Source organism: Hemicordylus capensis, chromosome 4, assembly GCF_027244095.1.
Source record: "Hemicordylus capensis ecotype Gifberg chromosome 4, rHemCap1.1.pri, whole genome shotgun sequence".
Classification (NCBI taxonomy): Eukaryota; Metazoa; Chordata; class Lepidosauria; order Squamata; family Cordylidae; genus Hemicordylus; species Hemicordylus capensis.
The window spans coordinates 319,495,140-319,523,138 of NC_069660.1; the positions used below are offsets into that span (position 1 = coordinate 319,495,140).

The window sequence follows — 27,999 nt, forward strand, 5'->3', positions numbered from 1 at the left end:
GCACAGCCCTCCTCATAAGCAGACACAGACACGTTAGTCTCTCAGTCTCTCAGATGAATCATCTTTTATTTCAGATCCAGAGCTCTCTCCATACATTCTCACCTCCTCTTCCTTCCGCCCTCCCTGGAATGCAGTCACCCTCCAGACTCTGGATCAACAGACTGCTCCCTCCCAGCCCCTCCATGGAAGAGCCCAAATACTGCCCTGCTCAGAGCACTCTTCCAGTTCCTATTTTAGACTTCCTCAGCAAACTGCAGGTGAGGCCCATTTTGTTATGCACTAAATAAGAGATGTTACAAAATAGATGTAAAAAACTACACACACACATACACACAAGACTACAATCCCAGGTATTGCTGCATGCACCAGAAAGGGCTTTAGCTCAAAAGAAAAATGTTCTCACCTGGAATTTTGTGTTGGCATTTATTTCTCAAACATAGGAATGCAACTTTGCTACTTCTCCCTCTATGAGATACTCTACTGGCTCCTCACTCTCCATGCTGCCACCTACCTGCTCTCTCCTCCAGAGTCCCACACTGTGGCTGCTGCGGACCAGAGAGAGGCAGGCAGGCAGGCAGGCAGGGCTGTCCCACCCACTGGTACCTCTGAGGTCAAGGACCGGCCACAGGGATGGCTTGGTGCTGCTCCTAACTAGGAGAAGCAGCAGGAGCAGGGTCGTGCCCTGACAGCTGTCCAGGCTCTCTCTCCTGGCCCTTTAGTGGCAGAAGAGAGCACCTGCGTCTCTCTCGGGTCTGCCTGCAGGGCTATCCCAGGCACCACTTTGGGATCCAGAGCAGCACCAGCAGAGGCAGCCAGGATAGTCCTGCTGTTGCACAGTGAGGAACGGGAAGTGTTGGCAGGGAGGTGGCAGCAGAAGAGGGAGGAGGACCCACTTCACATCTACTGGTGGGGCTAGATTTGCACCAGTAGGGCTACAAACTAAAATAGTCCAGGCTATTGTGGCGGCAAAGGTTTGTGGTCCAGATGACGTCTGCCCTGTTTGCGCTCAGCAGCATCTGCTGGAGTTCATTGCTGACCCGGGAGAACTTCTCCTCATCCACAGAGCCATTGAGGAGATTGGAGGAGGTGGGGGGCCATGGCAGGTCCTCCCCATAGCAGTCCACAGGGTAGGGGTAGATGACGAGCTGCAAGTCCAAGAGGTCCACCGTCCTGTGGAGCAGATTCTTCAGTCCTTTGGCTGAGATGGGGTTGCCAAAGACGCCGAAATAGCGGAGCCGTTCGCAACGGCAGAGGGCAGGGAGGAGCGAGCTCAGGTGGGTGTCCATCAGGCGGCATTCCATGATGTCCAGGTGGAGCAGAGTCGAAGAGGCCTCGGTCAGGAGGCCCTGGAAAGGCTGGAGGAGGCAGTCAGAGAGGTTGTTGCCACTGAGATCCAGCTTCTTCAGGGCAGGCGTGTGGAGGCTTTGAGAAAGGTAGGCAAGGTCATTGGGCAAGAGGTAGCAGAAGGCCAGCTCCAGGCTCTCTAAAGGGCTTTGCATGTCTCTGTGGAGGCAGAAAGAGACACCATGTCAGACCCGGGACACATCCCACGTTCCTTCCACTGCCAGTTAATGTGCTTTGACTCCAGCTTTTATTGAAAGCAGATTCATTTAAGAGAATGCCATTCTTCATGAACCCCACTGACTAGTGAGATCATCAGGGGAGGTCTGGTTGTAGTTGCCACTGGTCTGTTTAGTGGCAACCCAAAACTGGGCTTTTTCTAGGGTTGCCCCAGGACTTTGGAAGGTGCTCCCAAATAAAATTATAGCCTACGCTATAAAAATTTGAAAACATACCTGTTTAATCAGGCTTTTAGTCCATAATTTTAATATTATTTTTATTTATATTTTAAACTTTTAATATTTTAATTGTTTGTGTTTTAAAATGGTAGAACACACAGAGACTTGTACATGGGGCAGTATAAAAACATGCCCAATCAATCAATCAATCAATCCAGGCACCAGTTCCTCTCCAAGCCTCCTGTAGATGTCGGGTAGCAGGAAGTCAAGAGGAGCTGGGCTGTCTGCAGGGCTCCACGGTATGAGGGCTCCACAGTCAAGGCTCATGAGACCACTCCTGTACAGCAAGCTTTGGCAGCTGCAACAACTGCAGGTCAGCTGCTTTCAGGGGGCTTCACTGAGCTCCCCACTCTACCACTCACATTTCTTGAAGTCAATGCACACTGGGGAGAATGGCAGCTTTCCCAGGGTATTACCTGGAGGCACACGATGAAGCCAGTTTGTTGAAACGGAGACAGATCTGGGCCTGGTGACTTGTACTGGGTTGGGCAACATCTGGGAACCTCCTGTGCACCCCACCTTTCCATGTCAATGTAATAATTAACTAACGGACAAGCCTCTACATTAAAGAGAGCAGTGAGATATACTTCTCTTGAAGAGAAGCTTATTCGCTTCCTCCGGAACCACCATGTCCATGAAAATATTGCTAAAAATGGACCCCAAGCCTAGTACCAGAAATCAAGGGGTACATTTGGTGGGGCTTTCAGTGGTCAGAGCGTAAGGTCTCTGCACCCAGCTGCCCATCCACGACCATAAGCAATATTTGCCAATACAGCTTCCTTCCCAGGCCTCCTCCATGCACGGATCTTCCTCCCCACGTGCCCTTTTCCCATCATAACATCTGCTTTACAGGTACTAAGGAGTATCAGCTACAGCAAAATTCAGCTCAGAATTACTTTCTTTTTGCTCATGGTGTGGCAGCCGGTCCCATAATAGTGATAAATGACAACTGATTTCTCCCAACCCCGCCCCTGGTTTGGGAGCTGTATTTCCAGCATCAATTCCCAGAGAGCAGCTGCCTGAAACTGGAAAACATCTCCCCAGCTTTAAGCTGGCTGTTGGATAGCACCAAACACACACACGCTGGGCCACTGGCCAAGATCTTGGTTCTCTCCCTCCCCTCCTTGAATCACTTACCCCAGCAACTGCCTCAGCTTGCCTGAAAGCCTGGAGGAGCCCAGGTTCAACTCCTTGAGGCAGGTCAGCCGGCTGAGTTGGGCGGCAAAGTACTGCAGGCTCCCTTCCATGCCCACTGTGAGGCGCCTCACGTCAATGTTGCTGTAGGGCAGCTTCAGGCTCGCCAGGTCAGTGAACTTGGCCAGGTGAGGGAGGACCACCCGCAAGCCCGAGAGCCCCAGGTTGTTGAACCGCAGATCCACCTGCCGGACGCCATCCGGGACCAGGAACTCCAGCAGTCCCACAGTACTGGCAATCGAGAGCTCCTCTGCCCGGAAGTCCCGGCACCTCAGCCGCAGGGCGTTGCCGCTGTTGATCAGCAAAGCATCCTTCAGGACCCCGTAGGAGGTGCTGTTCACAAAAAGGTCCACCCAGACATCCACGGAGACAGGCTGGGGGGGCGGCAGAGCGACGGCATTGTTGTAGGGCCCCTTCCTCCGCTTGGATGCCCGCTTCAGGCACTTGCTCTGCTGCTTAGAGACATCCAGACAGGCTTTGGCCAGCGTGACTGTGCGGGACCAAAGGCTCATGCTTTCAGGGCCCTGCCCTTCGTCCTGGAGGCCAGTCATATCTAGAACTTGCAGTCGTTGCCCCTTGCTGCCAGAGAGGCCAGAAAAACAAAGCCATTAGACTTACCAGCACCGCTGTGTCAGCCTGCCCCATTCAAGGCCCTCCCTTCCCTGGGACTGCCCCAGTGTCCTCTCTAGTTTTTTCCCCATCTGTGTGCAGAATGAGTTTTGTTCTGGGCGGCAGGATCAAGGCAGTGTGTGCCCACCTGCATTCAGAGTGGGGCCTTCCTGATTCAACTGGAGCGGGATCTAAAATTAGTGGAGCAGCCATCAAAAAACTGGTGCACATGCCTTCGAGGGAACAGTGGACTGCCCTGTGTCTCGCTACAGCCCCCCTCAGTCACTGCCATTCTTCACAACATGCAAAATTGTCCAGAAATCCAGTGGCTGAGAGTGGAGCACCAGTGACCAGCGGGTGGATCAAGTGGAACAGTCTTTATAGCGCCATGGCATTTAGGACACACTGCTAAATTCAAGTATTTATTTATTCGATTTATATATCTCCCTTCCAAAAAATGGCTCAGGGCGATTTACATCAAAATAAAAACAATTAAAACTAATTAACGGTTAAAAACAAAAACTATAAAAACAACATAAAACCAACTAATAATTAAAACATTTAATACAGTTGAAAATCCAGGAAGGCCAGGCCAAACAGATATTTATTTATTTATTTATTAAATTTCTATACCGCCCAAACTTTCATCTCTTACATGTCTCCTGAAAACCAATAACGAATTCAAATTACAGATTTCTGCTAGGAGTGCATGCCAGAAGAAGGCACTCTCTAAGGTAACTCAGACCTAAGCTGTTCAGGGCTTTAAAGGTAATAACCAGCACTTTGTATTTTGCCCGGAAACATATTGGCAGCCAGTGTAACTGTTTCAAGACAGGCATAATATGGTCTCTCTGGGTTACTCAGAGACCATTCTGGCTGCCACATTTTGAACTAACTGAAGTTTCCAAACTATGTACAAAGGCAACCCCACATAGAGCGCATTGCAATAGTCAAGCCTGGAGATTACCAGCTGATGCACCACTGTTTTGAGATCATCCTCTTTAAGGATTGGTTCTCAAGTGTCGGATCAGCCGAAGCTGATAGAAAGCACTCCTGGCCATGGCCTCCACCTGAAATACCAGGGTGAGGCCTGGGTCCAGGAGTACTCCCAAGCTGTGCACCTGCTCCTTCCTGGGGAGTGCAACCCCATCTAGCACAGGAAGATCTAACTCATCCCTCAAATTCTGAGCACCTCCATCTTGCTTGGATTCAGCTTCAATTTGTTATCTCTCATCTAGCCCATTACTGCCTGTAGGCAGGCATTTAGAGAATGAGTACAATTTCTTGATGATTTAGATATATAAGTTTATTCGGTCACTGACCAGCAATGATGATTTATTTAGTTATTTGACATATTTTTATGCCGCCCAAAACATATGTCTCTGGGCAGTTTACAAGATAAAAACAAAAATAAAACATTAATTAGAGACAAAAACAAGAAATTTCAAACAAAACAATTTAAAATTTTAAAAACAAAACATTAAAAACAATCAAATCAGTATCAGTTAAAAGTCTGGGTGAACAGATGTGTCTTTAAAGACTTTTTAAAAATTGTCAGAGATGGGGAGGGTCTTATTTCACTAGAGAGCGCATTCCAAAGCCTCGGGGCAGCAACAGAGAAGGCCCGTCCCCGAGTAGCCACCAGACGAGCTGGTGGCAAATGCAGATGGACCTCTCCTGATGATCTCAATGGGCGGTGGGGTTCATGACGAAGACAACATTATCTTAAATACCCAGGGCCCAAGCTGTTTAGGGCTTTATAGGTTATGACCAGCACCTTGTATTTTGCCCAGAAACATATCGGCAGCCAGTGTAGCTCCTTCAATACAGGAGTGATATGGTCTCTCCTAGATGACCCAGGGACCAGCCTGGCTGCCGCATTCTGGACCAGCTCTAGTTTCCGGACTACATACAAGGGCAGCCCCACATAAAGCGCATTACAGTAACCCAGTCTGGAGGTTACCAACAGATGTACCACTGTTTTGAGGTCATTATCTCAAGAAACAGATGCAGCTGGCGTATGATGAAGGTGAAAAGGAGATGTAGATTTGGGTGTCATCGGCATAGTGATAACACCCAGCACCAAATCTCCTGATGACCTCACTCAGCAGTTTCATGTAGATATTAAAAAGCATTGGTGACAGAATGGAGCCCTGAGGGACTCCACATAACAGCTCCCATTTTGAAGAGCAGCTGTCACCAAGTTCCACCATCTGGAATCTACCCGAGAGATAGGAGTGGAACCACTGCAAAGCAGTGCCCCCATCCCCAACTCCCCCAGGTGATCCAGAAGGATACTATGGAGAGATCCAAAAGAACTCCCTCTGTTGATTCCTTGTTAAAAATCATCCATCAGGCTGACCAAGGCTGTCTCAACCCCTTAGCCAGCTCTAAAGCCAGTTTGAAATGGGTGTAGATAATCAGTTTCCTCCAAAACTGTCTGTCACCACCCTTTCAATCACCTTGCCCAGTGAAGGGAGATTGGCCTATAATTATCCATCGCTAAAGGGTCCAGGGAAGTAGTCACTCCTACGCTTCTGTTTTGGCCAGGTCCTGTCAGCAGCCGGGTCCCCAGGTCTTAAAAAGAGAGCAACCAACCAAATACTAAAGATATTGTAATTGATTGCACCTATTGAGCCCATGCAGATCGGGCTGAAGAGCAAGTTGAGTTTCAGCTGCAGAGATCATTTCTTGATAGGACTCCGGCTCAGGAGGAAAAGGGAATGAAGCAACTTTGCTAGCAACGTGCAAACTTGTGCATCAGCCTCATAGATCCAACAGGCTTCCAGGCATACCCACAAATCTCTGCCTGTTTCCTAAAAGCCAGAGTCTATGCATGTTTACCCAACAGCAAGTCCCAGTGAGTTCAATGGGGCTTACTCCCCAGAACTCATGCACAGGGTCACATCCTAAGGCCGCAGTGGTAAATATATTTTCTGGGGAGCAATCCTCATTGAACACAGTGGAACATGCACAGAATTGCACTGCAGGAGTAGAGCAAAGCAGTCATGGTCACACTGCTAATTTCTGTGCTCCTTTCACCTTCTTCAAACCTCTGTCCTGAGCTTTGAAAAGGAAACGGTTAAAATCTCTATGTCAGAGAGAACAAGCACACAAGTGCGCCTCAAGGAGTTTTGCACAAATCACTCCTTTCTACACCCCACATGATTTCTCTGTCTAGGTCTGACTTATCTGAGAATTGAGGAGCCCACACAATCAGCTCTTGAAGAGAACAGCTCTGGCTTGAGATACAAGACAATTCTGTTTTTACCCTGGACAACATTTTGTTGTTGTTCTAGCATTTCAGTGACTGTAAGCCACCCTGGGTGGCTTGGCAAAAAAAGTGGCACATAAATGCAAACAAACTGATTTCTAACAAAGAAAGTGGTGGGGTGCAGAGCCAGTCTGGCAGAAGCAAGCATGAATTGTCCACTTTGCTATGCAGAGCTTGCCTTGGTTTGCCTCAACTCCATGTGAGCACCGCTGTAAGATCTTCCCCTTAGGGGATGGGACCTTGGCTCAGTCGTAGAGCATCCGCTTTGTTCGCAGAAGGTCCCAGGTTCAATCCCTGGCAGCATTTCCAGGGCTGGGAAAGAAGACTCCTGCCTGAAACCTTGGAGTACTGCTGCCAGTCAGTGTAGCCAATACTGACCTAGATGGACTCGGCAGAAACAGCTTCCTATGTTCCCCCTGAGCTAATCTTCCACGCAAACAATAGTTGTTAAAGCATTAATGCTTTAGTGCTATTAATCCGGCCCTAAAGGGATCCCTGTTGTTCCTGCAGGAAAGCTCTGCTTATCAGGCAAGCATTTGAAAAACCCTCAACTGAGGAATGACCGGCATTTGCAAATCTGCCTGCTGCTATAATGCTTCTGAGCAGGGGGTCAAGGCAACATCTCCCCAACCCTCATTCTCTGCAATTCATGAACAGGAGAGGGAGGAAGCTTATTGGGGGACAATTAGTTGCCCCTGGGGGGAAATTAGGGAAGCCTGGATCTGGTGCCAGCATTTTAAGAACAGAAGAACAGCCCTGCTGGATCAGGCCCAAGGCCCATCTAGTCCAGCATCCTGTTTCGCACAGTGGCCCACCAGATGCTGCTGGAAGTCACAGGCAGGAGTTGAGAGCATGCCCTTTCTCCTGCTGTTACTCCCCCGCAACTGGTACACAGAGGCACCTGCCCCCAAGGCTGGAGATGGCCTATAGCCCTCAGACTAGTAGCCCTTGATAGACCTCTCCTCCATTAAATTATCCAAACCCCTTTTAAAGCCATCCAGGTTGCTGGCTGTCACCACATCTTGTGGCAGAGAATTCCACAAATTGATTATGCGTTGTGGGGAAAAGTACTTCCATTTGTAGGTCCTAGATTTCCTGGCAATCAATTTCATGGGATGACCCCTGGTTCTAGTGTTATGGGAGAGGGAGAAGAATTTCTCTCTATCCACTTTCTCCACACCATGCATGATTTTATAGACCTCTATCAGGTCTCCCCGCAGTCTTTTTTCTAACCTAAATAGCCTCAGGTATTGTAGCCTAGTCTCATAAGAAAGGTGCTCTAGGCCCTTGATCATCTTGGTTGCCCTCTTCTGCACCTTTTCCAGTTCTACAATGTCCTTTTTTAGATATGGTGACCAGAATTGTATGCAGTACTCCAGGCGTGGCCGCACCATAGTTTTGTATAAGGGCATTATAATATTAGAAGTTTTATTTTCAAACCCCTTCCTAATGATCCCTAGCATGTAATTGGCCTTATTTACAGCTGCTGCACATTGAGTCGACACTTTCAACGAGCTGTCCACCACGATCCTAAGATCTCTCTCCTGGTCAGTCACCGACAGCTCAGATCCCATCAGCATATACTTGAAGTTGGGGTTCTTCGTCCCAATGTGCATCACTTTACACTTGCCATCACTGAACCACATTTGCCACTTTGTCGCCCACTCACCCAGTTTGGAGAGATCCGTTTGGAGCTCTTCACAATCAGTTATGGATTTCACTACCCGGAAGAATTTGGTATCATCTGCAAATTTGGCCACCTCGCTGCTTACTCCTGCTTCTAGATCATTTATGAATAAATTAAAAAGCACCGGTCCCAGTACAGATCCCTGGGGGACCCCACTTCTTACTTACTTCCATTGCAAAAACTCTCCATTTATACCTGCCCTCTGTTTCCTGTCTTTCAACCAGTTAGCAATCCACATATGTACTTGTACCCTTATCCTATGACTGCTAGGTTTCCTCAGGAGTCTTTGATGAGGAACTTTGTCAAAAGCTTTTTGGAAGTCCAGGTAGACTATGTCAACTGGATCACCTTGATCCACACACTTGTTGACACTCTCAAGGAACTCCAAAAGGTTGGTGAGGTAAGATTTACTTTTGCGGAACCCATGCTGGTTCACTCCCAGCAGGGCCTGTTCTTCTATGTGCTTTACAATTTTATCCTTGAGGATGCTTTCCATCAATTTTCCTGGTACGGATGTTAAGCTAACTGGCCTGTAATTTCCTGGATCGCCCCTGGATCCCTTTTTGAAAATCAGTGTTACATTTGCTACTCTCCAGTCCTCTGGTACAGAACTTGATTTCAGGGATAAGTTATATATTTTAGCAAGGAGGTCAACAATTTCACATTTGAGTTCTTTGAGGACTCTTGGATGGATGCCATCCGGCCCTGGTGATGTCCTAGTTTTTAGTTTTTCCAGACAGTTTAGAACATCCTCTCTTGTCACTTCTATCTAGCTCAGTTCTTTAGCTGCCATCCTCAAAAAGTCTGGTTCAGGAACAGGTATATGCTCAGTATCCTCTGCCGTGAAGACGGACGCAAAGAACTCATTTAGCTTCTCTGCAACCTCCATATCCTCCTTAATAATCCCTTTCACTCCCTCATTGTCTAATCGTCCAACTGCCTCCCTGGCAGGTTTCCTGCTTCTGATGTATTTAAAGAAGTTTTTGTTATTCCCCTTGATACTATTGGCTAAATGTTCCTCAAACTCTCTTTTTGCCTCCCTTATGGTTACCTTGCATTTCTTTTGCCAGAGGTTGTTGTCCTTTCTGTTCTCTTCATTTGGACAGGCCTTCCAATTTCGGAAGGAAGTCTTCTTCCCTTTTATGGCTTCCTTGACAGTACCCGTTAACCATGCTGGCATCTTCCAGGACTTAGTGGAACCTTTCCTCTTTTGGGGTATACAATCTAACTGGGCTTCTAGTACTGTAGTTTTGAGTAAACTCCATGCACTCTGGAGCAAAGTGACTCTCCTTATTTTCCCTTTCAGCTTCCTTTTCACCATACTCCTCATTTTAGAGAAGTTTCCTCTTCTGAAATTCAAAATGTCTGTATTAGACTTCCATGGTGATTCTCTCCCCACATGTATGCTGAATTTGATGGCACTATGGTCACTGTCCCCTAAAGGGTTGATGATACTGACATCCCGCACCAGATCCTGGGTGCCACTCAGAATTAAGTCCACGGTTGCCTTCTCTCTGGTCGGTTCCAAGACCAACTGTTCTACGGCACAGTCATTTAGCGTATCTAGAAATCTGACCTCTTTGTCATGACCTGACTATGAATTTACCCAGTCTATGTGTGGATAATTGAAGTCACCCATGATTACAGCCCTGCCTCTCCTTGACACCTCCCTGATTTCCTGCTGCAACTCCCAGTCACGCTCAGTGTTTTGATCAGGAGGGTGACAGCACGTCCCCAGTAGCACATTCCCTTTCAGGCCTTATATTGTCACTCACAGGGTTTCATTTTGCTTCCCCCTGTGGCATTTGGGTCTAATTCTGCTATGTGTGAAGTTTATTTCCAGATATTTTTCACCTTTAAGGTTATTTTGGCTTCTTCACTTCATCGTCTATATCTCCTCGGCTACTATTTGTTTGTTATGAAGCCTCTGTAAGGCTTAGGGTTTCTTACCCTGGTAACATGACCTTGCAGACTTGGAAAAGGTTGCTGACAGGAATCACTCAGTCAAATCACTCAGTTGGAGAGGAGAGCTGGTCTTGTAGTGGCAAGCATGACTTGTCCCCATAGCTAAGCAGGGTCTGCCCTGGTTGCATCTGAATGGGAGACTTGATGTGTGAGCACTGCAAGATATTCCCCTCAGGGGATGAAGCCACTCTGGGAAGAGCAGAAGGTTTCACGTCCCCTCCCTGGCTTCTCCAAGATAGGGCTGAGAGGGATTCCTGCCTGCAACCTTGGAAAAGCTGCTGCCAGTCTGTGAAGACAACACTGAGCTAGATAGACCAATGGTCTGACTCAGTATATGGCAGTTTCCTATGTTCCTATAGGTGGTTAAAACAAAACAAGAATAAAACTTATTAGAGATGATTTCTGAGAGTTGTGTACACTACTATCAAGGAGGGCTGTTGTCTTGCTTAGTTACAATGTTGATATTGTTGCTTTACACCACAAAACCCCGAAAACCCCCAACTTCCAAGTATACATTGATAGGATCTGAGCTGTTGGTGACTGACCAGGAGAGGGATCTTGGGGTCATGGTGGACAACTCATTGAAAGTGTCGACTCGGTACAGGTGCTATTTGACACTGAAAAAGTTAGCATTAATATATAAAAATGTTTCAAACAAATGTTGGAAATGTGGACAATGTGAAGGAACTTTTTTCCATACATGGTGGTCATGCGGAAAGGCTAAGCCCTTTGGGGATATGATATATAATGAGCTAAAGAAAATTTTTTAAATGACATTTCCCAAGAGGCCAGAATCCTTCCTGCTGGGAATAACTCAAGGAGAGTTCTCCAGAAGAAAGTTAACATTTTTTATGTATGCAACCATGGCGGCTAGAATAGTATATGCGCAGAAATGGAAAGACAATAAAATGCCCTCAAAAGAAGACTGGTTGATAAAAATTTTGGAATACCCTGAGATGGCAAAACTTACAGTACTTATAACGGATGAAAACTTGGAATGTTTCAAAGAAGATTGGGAACCATTTTTACTTTACTTAAAGAACTATTTTTCTAACATGGACCTTTCAGCAGGGTTTGAAATTTAGTAATAACAGCAGGTTGGGTAGGGTAAAATCGAATTTGCAATGAGGAGTATATATATTTTGAATTACTATAGCAATGGTTTATATGTATAGCTAACATGAACCGCGCAGACTGGTAAGCAGGAAGTCAATATTTATTTAATTAAATGTAATTGGATTGTTAAGATATTGTAAAAACTAATAAGTTTTACAATAGAAAAAGAAAAAGAAAAGAGTCGACTCAGTGTGCAGCAGCTGTGAAAAAGGCCTTTCAAAAGGCTCAAGCCTTTGTCTCAGATGCAGCCCTAGATGCAATAAGATTCTCCTCTAGGGCCTCCACAGCTACAGTCGTGGGACGGCATAACTTGTGGCTAAAGCATTGGCCTGTGGATGCTACTTCAAGGGCCAATCTGGCTTCAGTTCCGTTTGATGGGAATAAACTCTGTGGGGAGGAGGCCCTTAAAGAAGTCTTGGTAGAGTCTAAAGTCAAGCGTAAGACCATGCCCCTTCCATCCATCCCACGTAAAGAGGAACGCCCCCCACCCAGAAGGGCTTTTCCGTTCCAATACCAGCCCTTTCATTCTTTCAGGCCCCCTTTTCATGGGAAGGACAGAGATTCCAGCTTCCAACGACCCCAATGGGGCAGACAGCGAGGCACTAGGCTCTTCAACCAGGGCAGACAGCCCTTTGCCAATCAACCTAAGTCTCAAAAGCAGCAACGACTCCCCATCGGGAGCCCTGGGAGGCCGTCTGTCAGCCTTCTTTCAAAAATGGCAGGAAACAACGACGGACATGTGGGTGCTCTCAACAGTGGCTACAAGATAGAATTAACATCTTTACCTCCCAACAGATTTCTACCGACTCCAAGGTCGCGTTGGCTTATCAAACATGTAGGCCTTCTGGGCGCCATCCAACACTTAAGGGATATAGGGGCTAAAGAACTGGTTCCAACCCAACAACAAGGTCAGGGAATTTATTCCATAATCTTTACAGTTCCCAAGAAGGGCAACTCCCTCAGAGCCGTTCTGGCTCGCACCATCCAGGCTCGCATCTCCCCTTGCTCTCACTGAGCTTCTCGTTGAGCGGGTGAGCAGGGGTAGACCCGGTCCGGCGCCCATGCCCGCGGAGCTCGAGGGACCCGATCCGGCGTCCCTCAAAAAAGTTTCTTCGTCTTGAGCGGCCGTTAATGACATGGCCGCTAACGGTGGTGATATGGGCGGCGACCCCGGTGCTCAAGTAGCAAACGGGAAGTCCTCCCCTGGGGACTAATATGCGTCTGATAGCCTGGCGACGCTCCACGGGCGCAGAACAGAAGACAAATACAGTAGAAAGAGTAAGCAGGAAAGAGAAGGGCGGGTTTTTTTTGTTTTTTAAGTTAGAAGGCTAGGAAAGGCTTAGGAACATTCACAACAAAGTAGAAGTACTGAAAAAAACGTAATAAGTAGAAAGAGCTGGAAGGAGCAATACAAACTGTCTCTGCCTAGGAGCGCTGCAGGACTAAAAGAACTGGGTGGGGTTATCTGTCCGGGGCTCTTAAGGCTAGTAACAAATTTTGATTAGTCCTGCCTGGGAGCACGTGGAAAGGATAACCCAATGAGAGAGGTCCTTGGCTCCAGGCATCAGAGAACTGTCCTTTTTACCCAGTCCTTATCAGAGACTCCCTCTCATCCAGTCTTTGTTTTAGCCTTATTCCCAGTCTTTATTACAGACTGTTTTAAGCCTCTAGTCTTAGAGCATCTCCCTTTGAGATGACTTCTCACCAGACCCCAAAATCCAGTTCTCCTCTCTCCACTACTAACTCCAAACCCTCACACTCTAACTGCCACTCCTGATTGGCAGCTTCACTGTGTTCCAAGCTAATTTACATAATAATAGTTCTGTTTCATGCACCATTGCATCAAAACCACATACATGGATCACAGTTCCACGTGCAACCAGAGGTTCCTAGTATTTGCTGTGCAGATCAGTGGAGGATTCAGCAGGGCTGGATACAGGGGTTGCTTATGAATTTTGAGTAATACAGAACAAATAAATGTGGGAATCTCACCCATCCATGTGGAAGGGCTTTCACATCTTTTCATTGTTCTGTGGGCTGTATGCACTGTGAACCACAGGACAGATACTATGAGAACATCAGTTTTAGGTTCACTTCCTTGTATATATTAAAGCGGAAAAAGTGATTAAGTAAAAATCTAGATCTTTAAGTTAAATCCAGTGCCACAAATTAGAAGTTTCCCAACGCAATGGCTTTGATGAAGCCTTTCATGTTTTTGGAGAGCTCACTATAAAGCTTGACAGAGCAATCTTATCAGCCAATACAAACTTTATAAGAAAACCTGGGAGCATGAAACCAACAGTTACCTCTTACTTTGGTGCCGATCCTCTAATATTTTAACCAGATACGTCACCACTCCCAAAATAACCGTCTGGATGCATGACTTGATGGGCTTCTCTCGGATGAGGGTGCATTCACAGTGTTGACATCTCCTTAAGAGCTTCTGAAAACTGAGGACTGGGAATGGCCAGGTCTGCACTAAGTCTTGCAAAGCCAGGGTCCTCTTATCCAGGAAGGCTGCCTTGAACAAGACAGGGTAGAGCTCCTTTGGGAGGAAATCCAAGGCACTGTGCAGGGTGGCATGGTCGGAGACGACCTTCTGTGCGGAGAGAAACACCAGGGAGTGCATGGCAGCTACCAGGCAAGCTGCGAGCCAGAACCACCGCTCCGCCACACTGGGGAAAGAAGAGGGTCACTTAGTCCAAAGGCTCAGTATAAGTTATAAGATTTCTCTGCCCCATTTTCCCCCATCAGACACAAAGTCTGAAAAATACAGTGACTTGCAAAAGGCCAGTCAGTTTATAAAGGGTTTAGCGTTGAAAGAGTTTTAACCTGGAACTTCCACAATATTATATATTATATTCACAAATGAGAGTGCCACACCGAAGGGATGCCATCATTAAAGACTAGCACTTTGTGACTCTTTAATTAGTAAGGAAGGACATGAGAAGCAGTATATAGAACCATGCATTGTGTGAGTGAGATAGTCATTGCTTTCTCTCACTAACCTGGAGATCAGGATAAGCACATGACATAAAAGACAATCACAGATCTACCATTCTCTCTTTCACTTCATGGCCTTTGAGATTTCCTGTTTACATTGCATTTCTGCATCAGTGCATATGCAGACACACACACAGTCATCCAATTACATGAAACGTCTCAGCGGCGTTTGATACCACCAATCATGGTACCCTTCTGGACCACCTCTCAAGTATGGCAATTGGAGGTAGTGCTTTGGTGTGGCTTTGGTCCTCTCTCTCCCTCTCTCTCGCTCGAGGGGAGGGTCCAGAAGGGGATACCATTGGCCCGAGGGGTCCCACAGAGTTCACATGCATGAAGCGTGTTGGAGGGAGAACGGAGCATTGGTCACTTACCGTGAAGGCTTCTTCTGATTGCTGCTGTCAAGGCATCTCATTGGGTTATCCTTGTCACATGCTCCTGGGCAGGACTATGTAAATTCTAATAGAAAAAGCCTATAGAGCCTGACGGGGATAACCCTTCCCCAGTTCTTATAGGCCGAGTTAACAGATAAAGTACATATAACCATATGTAATAGAATAACTGAATACAGCAGAGGAAACATAAGGGTCCAAATGACTGAAATAGCCTGAAAGGACAAGACGTTTCCTTACAATCTTCCCCAAAAATCTTCCCTTGGAGTAGAGCAAGCCTAAACTATATACATGTAATAATAACCAGAAACTTAGGGTGGGCTGAGATGCCTTGACAGCAGCAACCAGAAGAAGCCTTCACGGTAAGTGACCAATGCTCTGTTCTCGGTTGCTGCTATCAAGGCATCTCATTGGGACATACCCAAGCAGTACGTCAAGGTTGACTCAGCCTTCCATCCTTCCGAGGTCGGTAAAATGAGTACCCAGAATGTTGGGGGCAATATGCTAAAATCATTGTAAACCGCTTAGAGAGCTCCAGCTATAGAGCGGTATATAAATGTAAGTGCTATTGCTATTGCTACGTCTCCAGGAGGGATCCCACAGATTTTTTCTATTTCTGGGGAAGAACTCCCTGAAGAACCCGCCTCCCAAAGGCCGCCTGAGCGGAGGCATATAAGTCTAGCTTATAGTGTTTAATAAAAGTGGAGAGATTCTTCCAGACCGCCGCCTTACATATTTCTTGAACCGGTGCATTAGTAGTGAAAGCCGCTGACGTAGCCATTGATCTAGTGGAATGAGCTAGTATGTGCTCAGGTGGGCGCACCTTTTGAGTCTCATATGCCAGAGAAATGCAAGCTATGATCCATCTTGCGATTGTTCTAGCAGAAACTGCTTCTCCCATAGATGCTGGTAAATATGAAACGAAAAGGGAGTCTGACTTCCTAAAATCCACAGAGCGTTCAATGTATCATTTCAGGCAGCACTGTACATCAAGTTTATGCCACAGCTTTTCTTGAGGGTGTGTCGGATGTGGGCAGAATGATGGAAGGTATACATCCTGTGCCATAAGGAAATCCGACAGGACCCTTGGACGGCTGAATGGGTCCGGTATCAGACGAGCCGCATCCTGTGAAAATATGCAGTAGGATTTATGCACTGACAGTGACCTTAATTTGGACACCTGCCTTGCCGACCTCATGCCCACCAGGAAGGCCAGCTTCATGGATAATAATCTGAGAGAAATCGATCTGATGGGTTCAAACGGTGTACGTTGCAACGCTTTCAGTACAAGGTTGAGATTCCATGTAGGGAAGTGGTGTGCCACCAGTGATGACAGCAAAGTCGCCCCTCTTAAGAATCGTCTTATCAGAGGGTGTGATATCGATAACTTTGTCACCTTCCCCATCAGTAGCGGGATCAGAGAGGCCGCCTGTCGTCTGAGTGTGTTTGGTCTTAGACCCTTATCAGGCCCGTCCTGTAGAAACTGTAGAAGGTGGTTTAGTGTGGCCTGACCTCTTGGGATCTGATGTTGGAAAGACCAACAGAGAAATGCCCTCATGTATATTGGTATATCCTGTTTGTGGAAGGACGTCGAGAGGCCAGGATGGTAGTAGCCACCTTTTGTGTTAGTCCCTGTGCGTTCAGCAACCGCCGCTCAGTCTCCATGCGGCTAGCTGAAACCATGCTGGGTTCGGGTGACGCACTGGTCCCTGGAGCAGCAGGTCTGGCCCGACTGGTAGATGCCACGGCCTGTCCGTGGTTAGAGAAACCAGCTCGGCAAACCACGGTCTTCCTGGCCAGTAGGGAGCCACTAGGATGACCTCTGTCTTTTGTTCTCTTATTCTCCTTAACCCTTGCGTTAGAAGTGGTATTGGAGGAAAGGCATACAGTACGCCCCTTGGCCATTGGCAGGACAGGGCATCTGTCCCCACCGCCGTCCGGCAGTGGAACCTGGTGATGTACCTGTTTAGCTTTGCGTTGAGAGGTGCTGCAAACAGATCTACCACTGGGGACTCCCACTTGCGTGTCAGTTGTTTGAAAACTTGAATGTTCAATGCCCATTCTCCTGGGAGTAGATCCTCTCTGCTGAGCCAATCGGCAACTGAGTTGAGGTCCCCTTTCACATGGTGGGCTGTGATGGATTTCAGATGGCGTTCTGCTCAACTCATCAGAAGGATCGATTCCTGATACAGGGACCTGGACCTCGTACTGCCCTGCCTGTTGACGTGGGCCTTTGCTGTTGTATTGTCCGTCTTTATCAGGACATCCCGGCCTGACACTTGAGAGCGGAGATTTAAGAGTGCTAGCCTGATGGCTCTCAGCTCCAGCCAGTTTATTGAGTGTTTCTTTTCTTCCTGACTCCATTGCCCTTGGACCGAGAATTGGAGACAGTGAGCTCCCCAACCTCTGTTGCTGGCGTCCGTCGTCACGATCGTTCTCGGGAACTCTAAGAATCTCTTCCTTCTGGACAAGTTCTGTGGGGAACTCCACCACCGAAGCGATAACCTGACCCTGGACGGCATATGGACCATCATGTTCTTTCTTCTGGAAATGAAAGATTGGAACGTCAGGGAGGAACCACTGCAACTCCCTGAGGTGGAACCTCGCCCAAGGAACTGCCTCCAGCGTGGAGACCATTAGCCCCAGTAGCCTTGCCAGGGATAGTACTGGGCTCTCCCATAACTGGAAGGCCAAACATGCTTCTGATATGAGCGTTTGCATTCTTTCCCTTGGTAGAAAAAGGAGCGCTTGCAAGGTATCTATGACCACTCCCAGATGTTGAATCCTGTGAGTGGGCATCAGGTAGCTTTTCTTTTTGTTTATGAGGAACCCGTGTTGTTCCAGAGTGGATAGAGTCACTGCTAGGTCGACTGCTGCTGCTTCTGGAGAGCTTGATTTCACGAGAAGATCATCTAAATACGCAAAAATGTGGACCCCTCGTAGTCTCAGGTGGGCCATGATTGGTGCCAGGACCTTGGTGAAGACCCTGGGTGCGGATGCCAGGCCGAACGGCAGAGCCTTGTACTGTAGATCGACTTGAAACGTAGAAACCGCCTGCTCTTTGGATGGATAGGTATATGTAGGTATGCCTCCTTTAAGTCGATAGAAGAGAGCAGGTCTCCCTGCTTCAAGTCATTGTAGCTTTTGACTAAGCAGCTTGCTGTTTGTAGGTACCAAACCCTCTAAAGGGTGCTCTCTGACGATTCCAAGATCCCCTCTGGAATTTTGTATCTCTGTCCCGGCCCCTGAAGGGCCAGAAGCTATGAAAGGGCCGATTGTATTGGAAGGGCCTTTTGAAAGGCTGTTTATCAGTCTTTTAATTGGTTGAAGGCATCATCTTTCACTTATCAGACAATTCTACAAGCATGTCTTGTAGGGCAGACTCACCAAAAAGCTTCTTGCCGTCGTAAGAGACGGTAGCGAGGTTAAGCCTAGCAGTAGAACCAACTGTCCACTTTTGAGTCACAAGTGGCGTCTGCCAACAAATGATGAAACCGCGCTGAGAATCTAATCGTATCAAGAGTGGCATCGGCCATAAGGGCCTGCGCCTTCTGGATCTTTAATAGTTGCCGTCACATCTTAACTAGGTCCCCTGGAGGATCACTCAGAAGATTGATCACCTATAATAAGGAGTCACGACTGCCCTGGATGCTGCCGCTGTTGCATGGACCACCAGGGACACGTTCTCATGACACGATTAAAGGACAGCTAGGCCTTCTTGTCAGCTATGTCTTTTAGGGAAAACTCACCCTCTCGAGATACCAAGGAATCCGACACCAATTGCAAAATCAGGGCATCCGCATTTGGTGTCCTCAACATATCTGTAGTGGTTTGCTGAAAAGAATAGTTTGTTAGCCATGGATGTAGCCTTGCAGTTGGAAGCTGGTGTCAACCATTCCTGTTTGACTACATCCACAAACAACTCTGGCATGGGCATCAGCCTGTCCTTGGGGCGTGCTCTAGGAAAGACCAAGTCCCCTTTGGCGCAATTGTCAGCACTCTGCCCAGCCTCAGTCCCATTGTTTTAATAATTCTGGACATCAGTGGGCTGAAGTCCTCTGCCACAAAGAGGCGCTGTGACACCGAGGCATCACCAGTGTCCTCCCCTCCAGACCATTGGGTCCGGATCAAAACCTCCCCCTGCATTAATTGGGTCCTCAGAGTCAGAAGGCAGATTAGGCCTCTCTGAGTTTGCAATGACTTTTTTTTTTTTTTTTTGGAGGTGCAAGTAAACCCCTAGGGCCCCCGGAGTCTGATCGGAAGCATCAGAGGAATGGTCCCGTGCCACCTTGCCAGCCAACTTGCCCAGCTCACTATGCTTAAGCTTGCTTTTGGCCTTCTTGGGAGAAGGACTGACCAACTCGCTAGGTGAGGAGCTCAGACTGGGTGACCTATGCCTTCTCCCCTTTGTGGATCTCTCACTCCTCTTAGGGGGCCTAACCTGGCAGATGGTGCCAATGATTGCATTGCGAAACCATGCCTGCTACTCAGGTGGCAGCACAGGCTTAGGTAAAACAGCAGAGTTAGAACTGGAGGATGCTTTAGGCCCCGTCTCTGCAGCAGACTCCCCCTGCTGGCCAAACACCATAGTCACAGTCTTAGGCTTTTCCCGCCCTTTTAGAGACGGTCTCCCTTTTACATCACCGGCTCCTTCAGGTAAAATGGAGGGATTCTTCGCAACCGTCGCCATCTTAGGAGGGGCAGGAGATGCCTGTGATGGCCTTGCTGCCCTGCCGGTCAGGTTGCTAGCCAGCTCGCCAATCCGCCTAATCTCTTCCGAGGTTGGCGGGGCGTTGGCAATAGGGAGCCTCCGAAAGCGCTCTTCACAGCCACTTCAAGCTGATTCCCCTGACTCTTCCCCTGAAACTTCTGAAGAATGCACTGAAATAGCTTTTCTAACAGCTATTTTTTTTAAATACTCTTTTTACAACGTTTTTTCTTTGATTTTTGCTTCTTATGTATAGGTTCAGACGAACTGGAGTCAGACGAAACCTCAGAGGTGGAAGAGGAGGGACAGCTGCGCTGTCTAGATTTCTTTGGCTGCTTAGTGGGCTTTAGTTGAAAAACGGTGTCCCCCATAGCATGTTTCAGCCAAGCCTGCCACTCAGGTGGGACTGATCTTGGCCTAGGTTGGGGTTTAGCCCCCCCAGCGGGCCCAGCACCCCCCTCCCCCTGGTCAGAGCTCAGCAGTGCTGTCTGCAGCTGATGGGGAGCGTCCTGATTTTTGGCGGGTTTTTCTCCTGGATTAACAATGAGGGCGCCCTCTTGTGCAGCTTCTTCCTCGCCTGCTCGAGACGCCATTAGGCACCCCTCCGCTGTAGCTCGCATTTCGGCTTGTGAGGGAGGGGGATTAGCGACCGGACGAGCCACTCCCGCTCTGATCCGAGCCGACAACCGCTGGAAGGCTGCTTTCTCCCTTTGCTGCATCTCTTCGATCGCTGCCGATGAACGGCGCGTAATGCGCTCCGGCAGGCTAGCGCTATGCCCCCCCTCCGTCCTGGCCGCGTTCTCTCCGCTCAGAGGCGGCAACGAACTGGGGCCCTCTCGCTCTGCCCGCTCGGACGGACTGTGATCCGCCGAGAAAGGAACAGGGAGGATCGGTGAGCCCTTGTGCTTTTCGGGAACCGCGCTTTTGTGCGTCCCGCTGGCACCAGTAATAGCTACAACAGAGACACAACAGACAAGAACTCAGAAAGCTTACTAAAAGGGAGAGACAACAGCCTGCCAGTAGCAACGCAGGGCTGTAAGAACTGGGGAGGGGTTATCCCCGCCAGGCTCTCTAGGCTTTTTCTATTAGAATTTACATAGTCCTGCCCAGGAGGATGTGACGAGGATAACCCAATGAGATGCCTTGAGAGCAGCAAGCGAGAAGGAGTGAGCAGACGCTGTCATGAAAACCAGAGATGGAATGTTTTTGGTGTGATTTAGATGAGGACAGGTGGTGACCGTTTGAAGCAGTTAGGAGTTGTGAGTTGGACAGAACAGAACTTGGAGTGAAAGTGGTTCGGTATGGTGATGGTACAAGGGAAATTGTTCAGGTTTTGTGAGAGTGCTTGGTCAGTGGATGTACAGAGACTGAATAGCCAGTAGTGCATGGGTACAGTACTCTGGGCATCTGGAGAAATAAGCCTGAGGGGGGATCATGGGAGAGAAAGGTGTCCAGAGGCAAGAACTCCTGGTAAAACAGACGAAGAGGTCTGGGCCATTACACCAAGTTCCACAGTGAAGGTTAAAATACATCTGGCCTGAGTTATTTAACATTATTACGGTATTATTATTACATTTATAGCCCGCTCTTCCTCCAAGGAGTCCAGAGCGGTGTACACAGTTATGTTTCTCCCCACAACCACCCTGTGAATTGGGTTAGGCTGAGAGAGAAGTGACTGGCCCAGAGTCACCCAGCAAGTATCATGGCTGAATGAGGATTCAAACTCAGGTCTCCACAGTCCTAGTCCAGCACTCTAACCACTACACCACGCTGGCTCTCTTATTCCTAAGAGCTACATTTGTAAAGAAGGTCAAAACACTCTGAGTCCACCAGCTGACTTATTCAGCAACATTGTAGTGAGGTTGATGTGCCCTGCTTTGCAGAAATCCTTATTTCGATCTCTTGCAAATATTAAACTTGTTCTTATTTGTTTCTACACTTTGTTTCTTTTTATGCACTGAACATACATGTCTATCCTGCACTTGCTAGGCTACATGACCAAAGAGTTAATTACTGAGAGCAGGGTAAACAACAATCATATGGTGGCAGCGAAAGAACGTAACAACTTACTGATATAAAAATCATATAAAACAAATCACCTCCCTGGACTTGGGAGGATCAGGGTGGGTTCCTGACAGCCCCATGCTGTTCAACATCTACATGAAACTGCTGGGAGAGATCATCCAAGGACTTGAACTGAGTTGTCAGCAATATGCTGATGACACTCGGCTCTATCGCTCCTTGTCACCTGATCCTAGGGAGGCCGTGGATGTCCTGGATTGGGGGCTGGAGGCCGTGATGGGTTGGATGTGGACTAATGAACTGAGATTGAATCCCGACAAGATGGAGGTGCTGTTGGTCAGTAGGACAGCCAATTGGGATGAAGAGATTTTGCCGGTTCTGGATGGGGTTGCTCTCCCCTTGAAAGGGCACGTGCACAGATTGGGGGTGTTGCTGAACCCAGCTCTGCTCTTGGAAGCTCAGGTGGAGGCAGTGGTTTTTGCACAGTTTCGGCTGGCGTGCCACCTGGGTCCCTTTCTCAAGAAGACAGATCTGCCACTGTTTCCCATGCCTTAGTCACGTCAAAGTTGGATTACTGTAACACGCTCTGCGTGGGGCTGCCCTTGAATATTAGGAAACTGTGTCTAGTGCAAAATGAATCATTGGCACTTACCGGAAAGGTCATTCTCCTCAGAAGTATGGATTGTATCCGAAGGCATGATGGGTTGTCACCCCCTACTGCTCCGAGACAGGGCCAATCACAGAACTTCGTGGCTCAGCAGGAGGAAGGGGATCAACCCATCAGACCTCAGTATGTAGCCAGCGAACCCGTGCTCCAAAACAGAAAAAACAAGCCTGAAAATGGCAAGCAGGACACTGGAGTAAGAGAAATAGGAGAACCCCTCGGGAATGTGCCCTACCAACTAACTCAACAACCCCCAGGGAGAACATTCTACCCCAGAGGAAACTGCCCAACACATATATATGGAGGACAGCCAGAAGACAGTCAAAAGACAGGTAAAAGACCAGACAAACAAGTGGGTGGTTTGGATACAATCCATACTTCTGAAGAGAAGGACCTTTCAGGTAAGGGCCAACAATTCATTCTCCCTCAGAAGAGGACTGTATCCAAAGGCATGATGGGACCTGCCAAAGCCGCTACAGAAAACCAGGGCGGGAGCTGCAAAGTCTGGTCCTATGATGGAACCACCTGCTGCAGGACCCGCCTGCCAAAGGATGCATCAGCTGATGTCGTCATGAATCTTATAATGTCTCACAAAGGTAGACAGTGAGGCCCAAGCGGCAGCCCGGCAAATGTCAACCAGAAGTGCCAGAGTAGAAAAGGCAGAAGAGGCAGCAGCACTCCTAGTAGAATGGGCTGTAACCCCTGCTGCAGCGGAAACCCCTGAAGCAGAACAAGCCATCAAGATGCACTAACAGACCCAGCAAGACAGTGTGGAAGTGGAGACCTTCCTGCCCAAAGAACAGTCCCTAAATGATTCAGATTTAGTGTGCCGCAGATAGATCTTGATAGCCCTGTGCATATCTAGGGTATGCTGCTCTTTTTCGTTGGGAGAGGAAGGGTTAGGGCAGAAGGAAGGAAGGAAGCATCAGCTCCTGTGCCCGGTGAAAAACAGAATTAACCTTGGGCAAATAAGGATCGGTGCGTAACAAAACATAGTCCGGATAGGCCAAACACAATTCCTTATGAACAGATAACACCACCAGGTCGGAAATGCATCGTGCTGAGGTTAAAGAGACCAAAAACAAAACCTTGAAAGAAAGCAACCTCGGGGGAACTGTATGAAGAGGTTCAAATGGTGCCCTAGTGAGAGCCCTGAGGACTAGATTCAGGTCCCAGGTGGGGAATCTGTGTACAGTGGGTGGCCTTAAAGCCGCTGTCTCCTTCAAGAACTTCTGGACGTGAGGATGTGTGGAAAGAACAGGAACCCCTTGTATCTGCAAAACTGTAGAAATAGCAAAAACCTGGCGTTGAAGAGTGTTAAGACAAAGTCCTGCGTCAAGACCTTTCTGTAAAAAACCTAGGATCTGGGCTATGGATGCTGATAGAGGAGGAACCCCCAAGGAGTCACACCACTTCAAAAAGGCCTTCCAGGTGGATTGATAGACCTTTACAGTGGAAGGGCGATGAGAGGCCAGAATTGTCTCTTGGACCCCGCTGGAATAGCCGCAGGCCCCTAAAGAGCTCCGCTCAATCTTTACACAAAGAGATTGAGCCAGGCTGGTTCCGGATGAAAAAGAGGACCCTGACTGAGAAGCTGAAGGTGAGAACCCAGTGGCATGGGAGGTTCGCTGGACAATGCCACTAGGTCAGAAAACCAAAGCCTACATGGCCAATGCGGTGCCACCAACAGAACCTCCACCCAAAGTTGTAGTACCCGCTGGATGGTCTGTGGGAGAATGGCAAAGGGGGGGAAAGCATACACCAGTTCCTGAGGCCACGGAAAGGTCAGGGCATCCATCCCTGCAGCCCCGATACCTGGAAAGAAATCTGTCGAGCTTGGCATTTGCTAGGGAAGCGAACAGGTCTAGGACAGGATGGCCAAATCGGCGAACTATCTGATGGAAAACTCGGGATTCCAGGGACCACTCTGCAGGGTCTATCTGAGATCGACTGAGCCAATCTGCCATGGTGTTGGAGACCCTGCTGATGTGATCAGCTTGCAGGGAGAGGAAGTGCCTCTCCGCCCAGGACAGCAAAAGAGCAGCCTCATGCATCAGGGACCGGGACCTTGTCCCGCTCTGGCGACTGATATGGGCTTTGGCTGTTGCGCTGTCCATCCGGACCAGCATGTGCTGAGCCCGAACAACTGGGAGAAACTCCTGGAGGATGAACCTGATGGCCTGTAACTTCAACCAATTGATGGAGTTTACGCGATCTACCTCTGACCAACGCCCCTGAGCGATCAGATGTTGGCAATGACAGCCCCAGCCCTGAAGGCTGGTGTCTGTTGTTATTTGCACACAAGGTGCCAGGAGAAATCCTATGCCTCTCTCCACTGTCGGGGAAATTCACCACCCCAGAGACCTCTGACCCGAGGGGTTAAGCGGATCTGTAGCCAGGCCCAACTGACAATTTGATCCTGGAATGGTAACAGTAGCCACTGGAGAGGGCGAGAATGGAACCATTCCCTACTGTTGACACCATGAGCCCTTGCAGCTGACTCAGAGACAAGAGGTCTGACCTGTGACACAGAACTAGGGAGCGGCACCTGGACCTCAGCTTGGCTATGCGATCAGCCGGGAGACACAAAGTCCCCTTGACCGTGTCGATGATGGCGCCAAGGTGAGTCAGCCTGGTCAGGGGAACTAAGGAGCTCTTGTAGTTTATGATGAAACCGTGAGACTCCAGCACGGTTAGCATCACCTGGACATCCTCCTGGCCCCTCTGGGGGGATGACAACCTGATCAATAGATCATCCAGAAAGGGATAAAGATAAAGGCGCCACAAGTGCCACCACGATATCAGTGAACACTCGAGGTGCAGTCGACAGACCAAAGGGAAGTGCCCGATATTGGAAATGGGACCAGAGGTATGCAAACCTCAGGAAGCATCTGTCCTGAACCAGAATCAAAACATGGAGACATGCCTCCTTGAGGTCCACCAAGGCCAAGAACTCGCCCCCCTGAATGGACATTAGAATAGAGCGGAGGGTCTCCATGCGGAAAATCCTCCGCCTGAGGAATTGATTTACAAATCTGAGGTCCAGAATAGCCTTCCATTTGTCGTTCTTTTTGGGGACCAAGAACAGGATGGAATAAATCCCCTGTCCCTGTTCCCCTAGAGGCACAGGCTGGATTGCTTGAAAGTTGACAAGATGCCGGGTGCCTTCCAGCATCAGGAGGTGCTTCGGACCCTTGAGTGAGCAGCGGGTGGGAAGGAAGCAGTCCAGGGGCAGAGAGTCCCATTCCAGAGAGTAGCCCTGAGCCATGGTCTGAAGTATCCAGGCATCTGTACAAGTGTGGAGGTAGGTTGCAGTAAAAGACTGCAACCTGCCCCCCACCTGAAGCTGGGGCAAATGCTGGGAAGAGTCATTGGTTGGAACCTCGCTTGAAAGCAGCCTTGGACTGCTGGCCTGACTGCTGAGTGCAGCAGAAGGAGTTGTCCCGAAAGGAAGTCTGGGGCCTGGACCACGAACCCCTCTCCTGCCTATTCTGCCTGAAACAAAAGGAAGATTTAAACCCTTAGAGGACTGCGCAGAAGAAAAACTCTTGCGCTCCTGGCGCTGAACAATCGAAGGCATAGCCTTTTTCTTTTCCTTTGTTTCGACTAAAACCGGCTCCAATATCTCCCAAAAAAACTTTCCACCCTTGAAGGCCGAGTTGGCCAGATTACTCCTGGATTTCTGGTCCACCTTCCAATTTTTTAGCCACAGAAGGCACCTAACAGTACCATCTGAAGGCAGTGCTCTAGCAGACAGCTGGGCTACATCCAGGGAGGAATCCGGCATAAAGGCGGCCACTTTGCCAAGCTTATTGAACCCTTGCCTCAGAGTGGTTAACTCTGGAGGGACTAAGGGAGCCAGTTCCTTCACCCAGAGGGCAGACGCCTGGGCAAACATGGAATTCGCCACAGAAGCCCTCAAAGATAGCGCAGACGCTTCATGGGATCTGCGCAAAGCGGCGTCACATTTCTTGTCATCGAGATTCTTAAGAACCTCGTCCCCATCCCTAGGGAGAACAGCCCCGGTAACTAGGGCAGCCACCTCAGCGTCCACTGGTGGCAGGTTGAGATTCTCCATGACGGCTGGGCTCGAGGTATAGAACCACTGGATCGCTGGGGATGGGTGGGGGCGCCTAACATTCTGTGGTGTGATCCCATTCAGACTGGACAATGTCTAAAAATAATTGGGGGCAAGGAAGGGTCACCTCAGGTTGCCTAAAGGAGGGAAGCGTCTTGGGATCGCCCTCATGAGAATCAGAAGCTGGAGGAACCACCTCCTTGAGAAGCAAACTCTTCCGCACCTTATGCAAGATGACTGGAAAGTGAAATCTTGGCTTTTTATCCAGGCTTTTTTATGAATGTTTTTGTTGCTGCTGCTTTGTATTTTATGGTTATATTGTGCATGTTTTTTTAAACTTTTCGATGACTAAATTTGTATTTTTAAATTGTAATATTTTTAACTGTGTAAGTTTTATAGTCTTATATTATTTTAAATGTTTTGTGACCCACCTTGAGATTGTTTTAAAGGTGGTATAGAAATCAATCAAGAAATCTGCTGGACGTGGATATGAGCAAGAGCTGGGAAGCCAAAAGCATCGCCTACAGCAACCCTAAGTGACTCTGGGCCAGTCACTTCTCTCTCAGCCTCACCTACTTCACAGGGTTGTTGTGAGAAGAAACTTAAGTATGTAGTACACCGCTCTGGGCTCCTTGGAGGAAGAGCAGGATATAAATGTAATAAAGAAATAAGCAAGCAAGCAAGCATCCGACCGAGTCCCACAGACCTTCCTCCCTAACACGCAGGCTTCGGATGGCAGCCTTAGAAGAGGCATCCCTTCCCTGCAAGACCTGAAGCCGGGGTGGGGGGAGCCATTGGCAGACTCCACCAAACGGCTGCCCAGTTCATCAGAGCGCGGCGCCTGGGTGGGTGCGTATCCCAAAGGAGACCCTTCAAGAAAAGAGCCACGAAGCCACCCGACTAAGTCAGGGGTCCCCAAAGGCCGGCGGACTGCAGCTCCCATCCTCCCCAGCTGCAGTGGCCTTATGGATGGGGATGATGGGAGCCGTAGTCCACCCACATCCGGGGACCCAAGGACGGGCACCCCCTGCGTTGACCGGGGCGGGGCCCGGGGGGGCAGGCCCATGGCCCGTGGAGGCCCCTGGCGGGGGGGTGGGAGTGCCCCCGCTCCCTCGCCCTGCAGGTACAGCGAGCCCTTTGTCCTTCTAGGGCGGCGGCGGCTCTGGCTCCGCCCCCTCCTCGCACCCCCCCGCCACAGACCACTCTTGCCCCCCGCCCATCTCCATGGCAACCAGGCAGGGCGCGAGGCTCCCCCGTGGGGATGCCCGGCGGCCCGGGCCTTCCTCTCACCAGCCCCGCCGCGCCGACTTCTTCTGCGTCGCTTTCGCCTCCTCTGCCGCCGCCGCCACCGCCGCCGCCGCCTCCTTCAGCCCATCGCGAGGCCAGAGCTGCCCTGCCTACGTCTCCCTCGACGGCCACCGTACTTCCCTGTTGTGCGCACGCGCGGACCTGCCCGCCCGTCCCCTTCCCCTTCTTGCCCCGCCTCTT

The 27,999-nt window shown here is 49.1% G+C and overlaps 2 protein-coding genes across 3 annotated transcripts; both read right to left on the reverse strand.

Moving 5' to 3' along the window:
- Positions 1–39: 39 nt before the first annotated feature.
- Positions 40–27,989, reverse strand: LRRC14 (leucine rich repeat containing 14). 2 transcript variants are annotated; one of them, XM_053243786.1, is made up of 4 exons: positions 27,802–27,989; positions 13,951–14,319; positions 2,937–3,572; positions 40–1,503 (listed from the first exon to the last, which is right to left on the reverse strand). In XM_053243786.1, the coding sequence occupies exons 2-4, from the start codon at positions 14,271–14,273 to the stop codon at positions 933–935; spliced, it is 1,530 nt and encodes a 509-aa protein (XP_053099761.1). In that variant the 5' UTR covers positions 14,274–14,319; positions 27,802–27,989; the 3' UTR covers positions 40–932. The 2 variants fall into 2 exon arrangements, with proteins under 2 accessions (XP_053099761.1, XP_053099762.1); XM_053243787.1 differs by lacking the exon at positions 27,802–27,989 and adding an exon at positions 27,218–27,622.
- LOC128322472 (uncharacterized) lies at positions 14,328–20,818 on the reverse strand. Its single transcript, XM_053243789.1, has 2 exons — positions 19,397–20,818; positions 14,328–18,873 (listed from the first exon to the last, which is right to left on the reverse strand). Exon 2 carries the CDS (start codon positions 17,995–17,997, stop codon positions 16,594–16,596), a length of 1,404 nt encoding a protein of 467 aa, XP_053099764.1. The 5' UTR covers positions 17,998–18,873; positions 19,397–20,818; the 3' UTR covers positions 14,328–16,593.
- Positions 27,990–27,999: the final 10 nt, after the last annotated feature.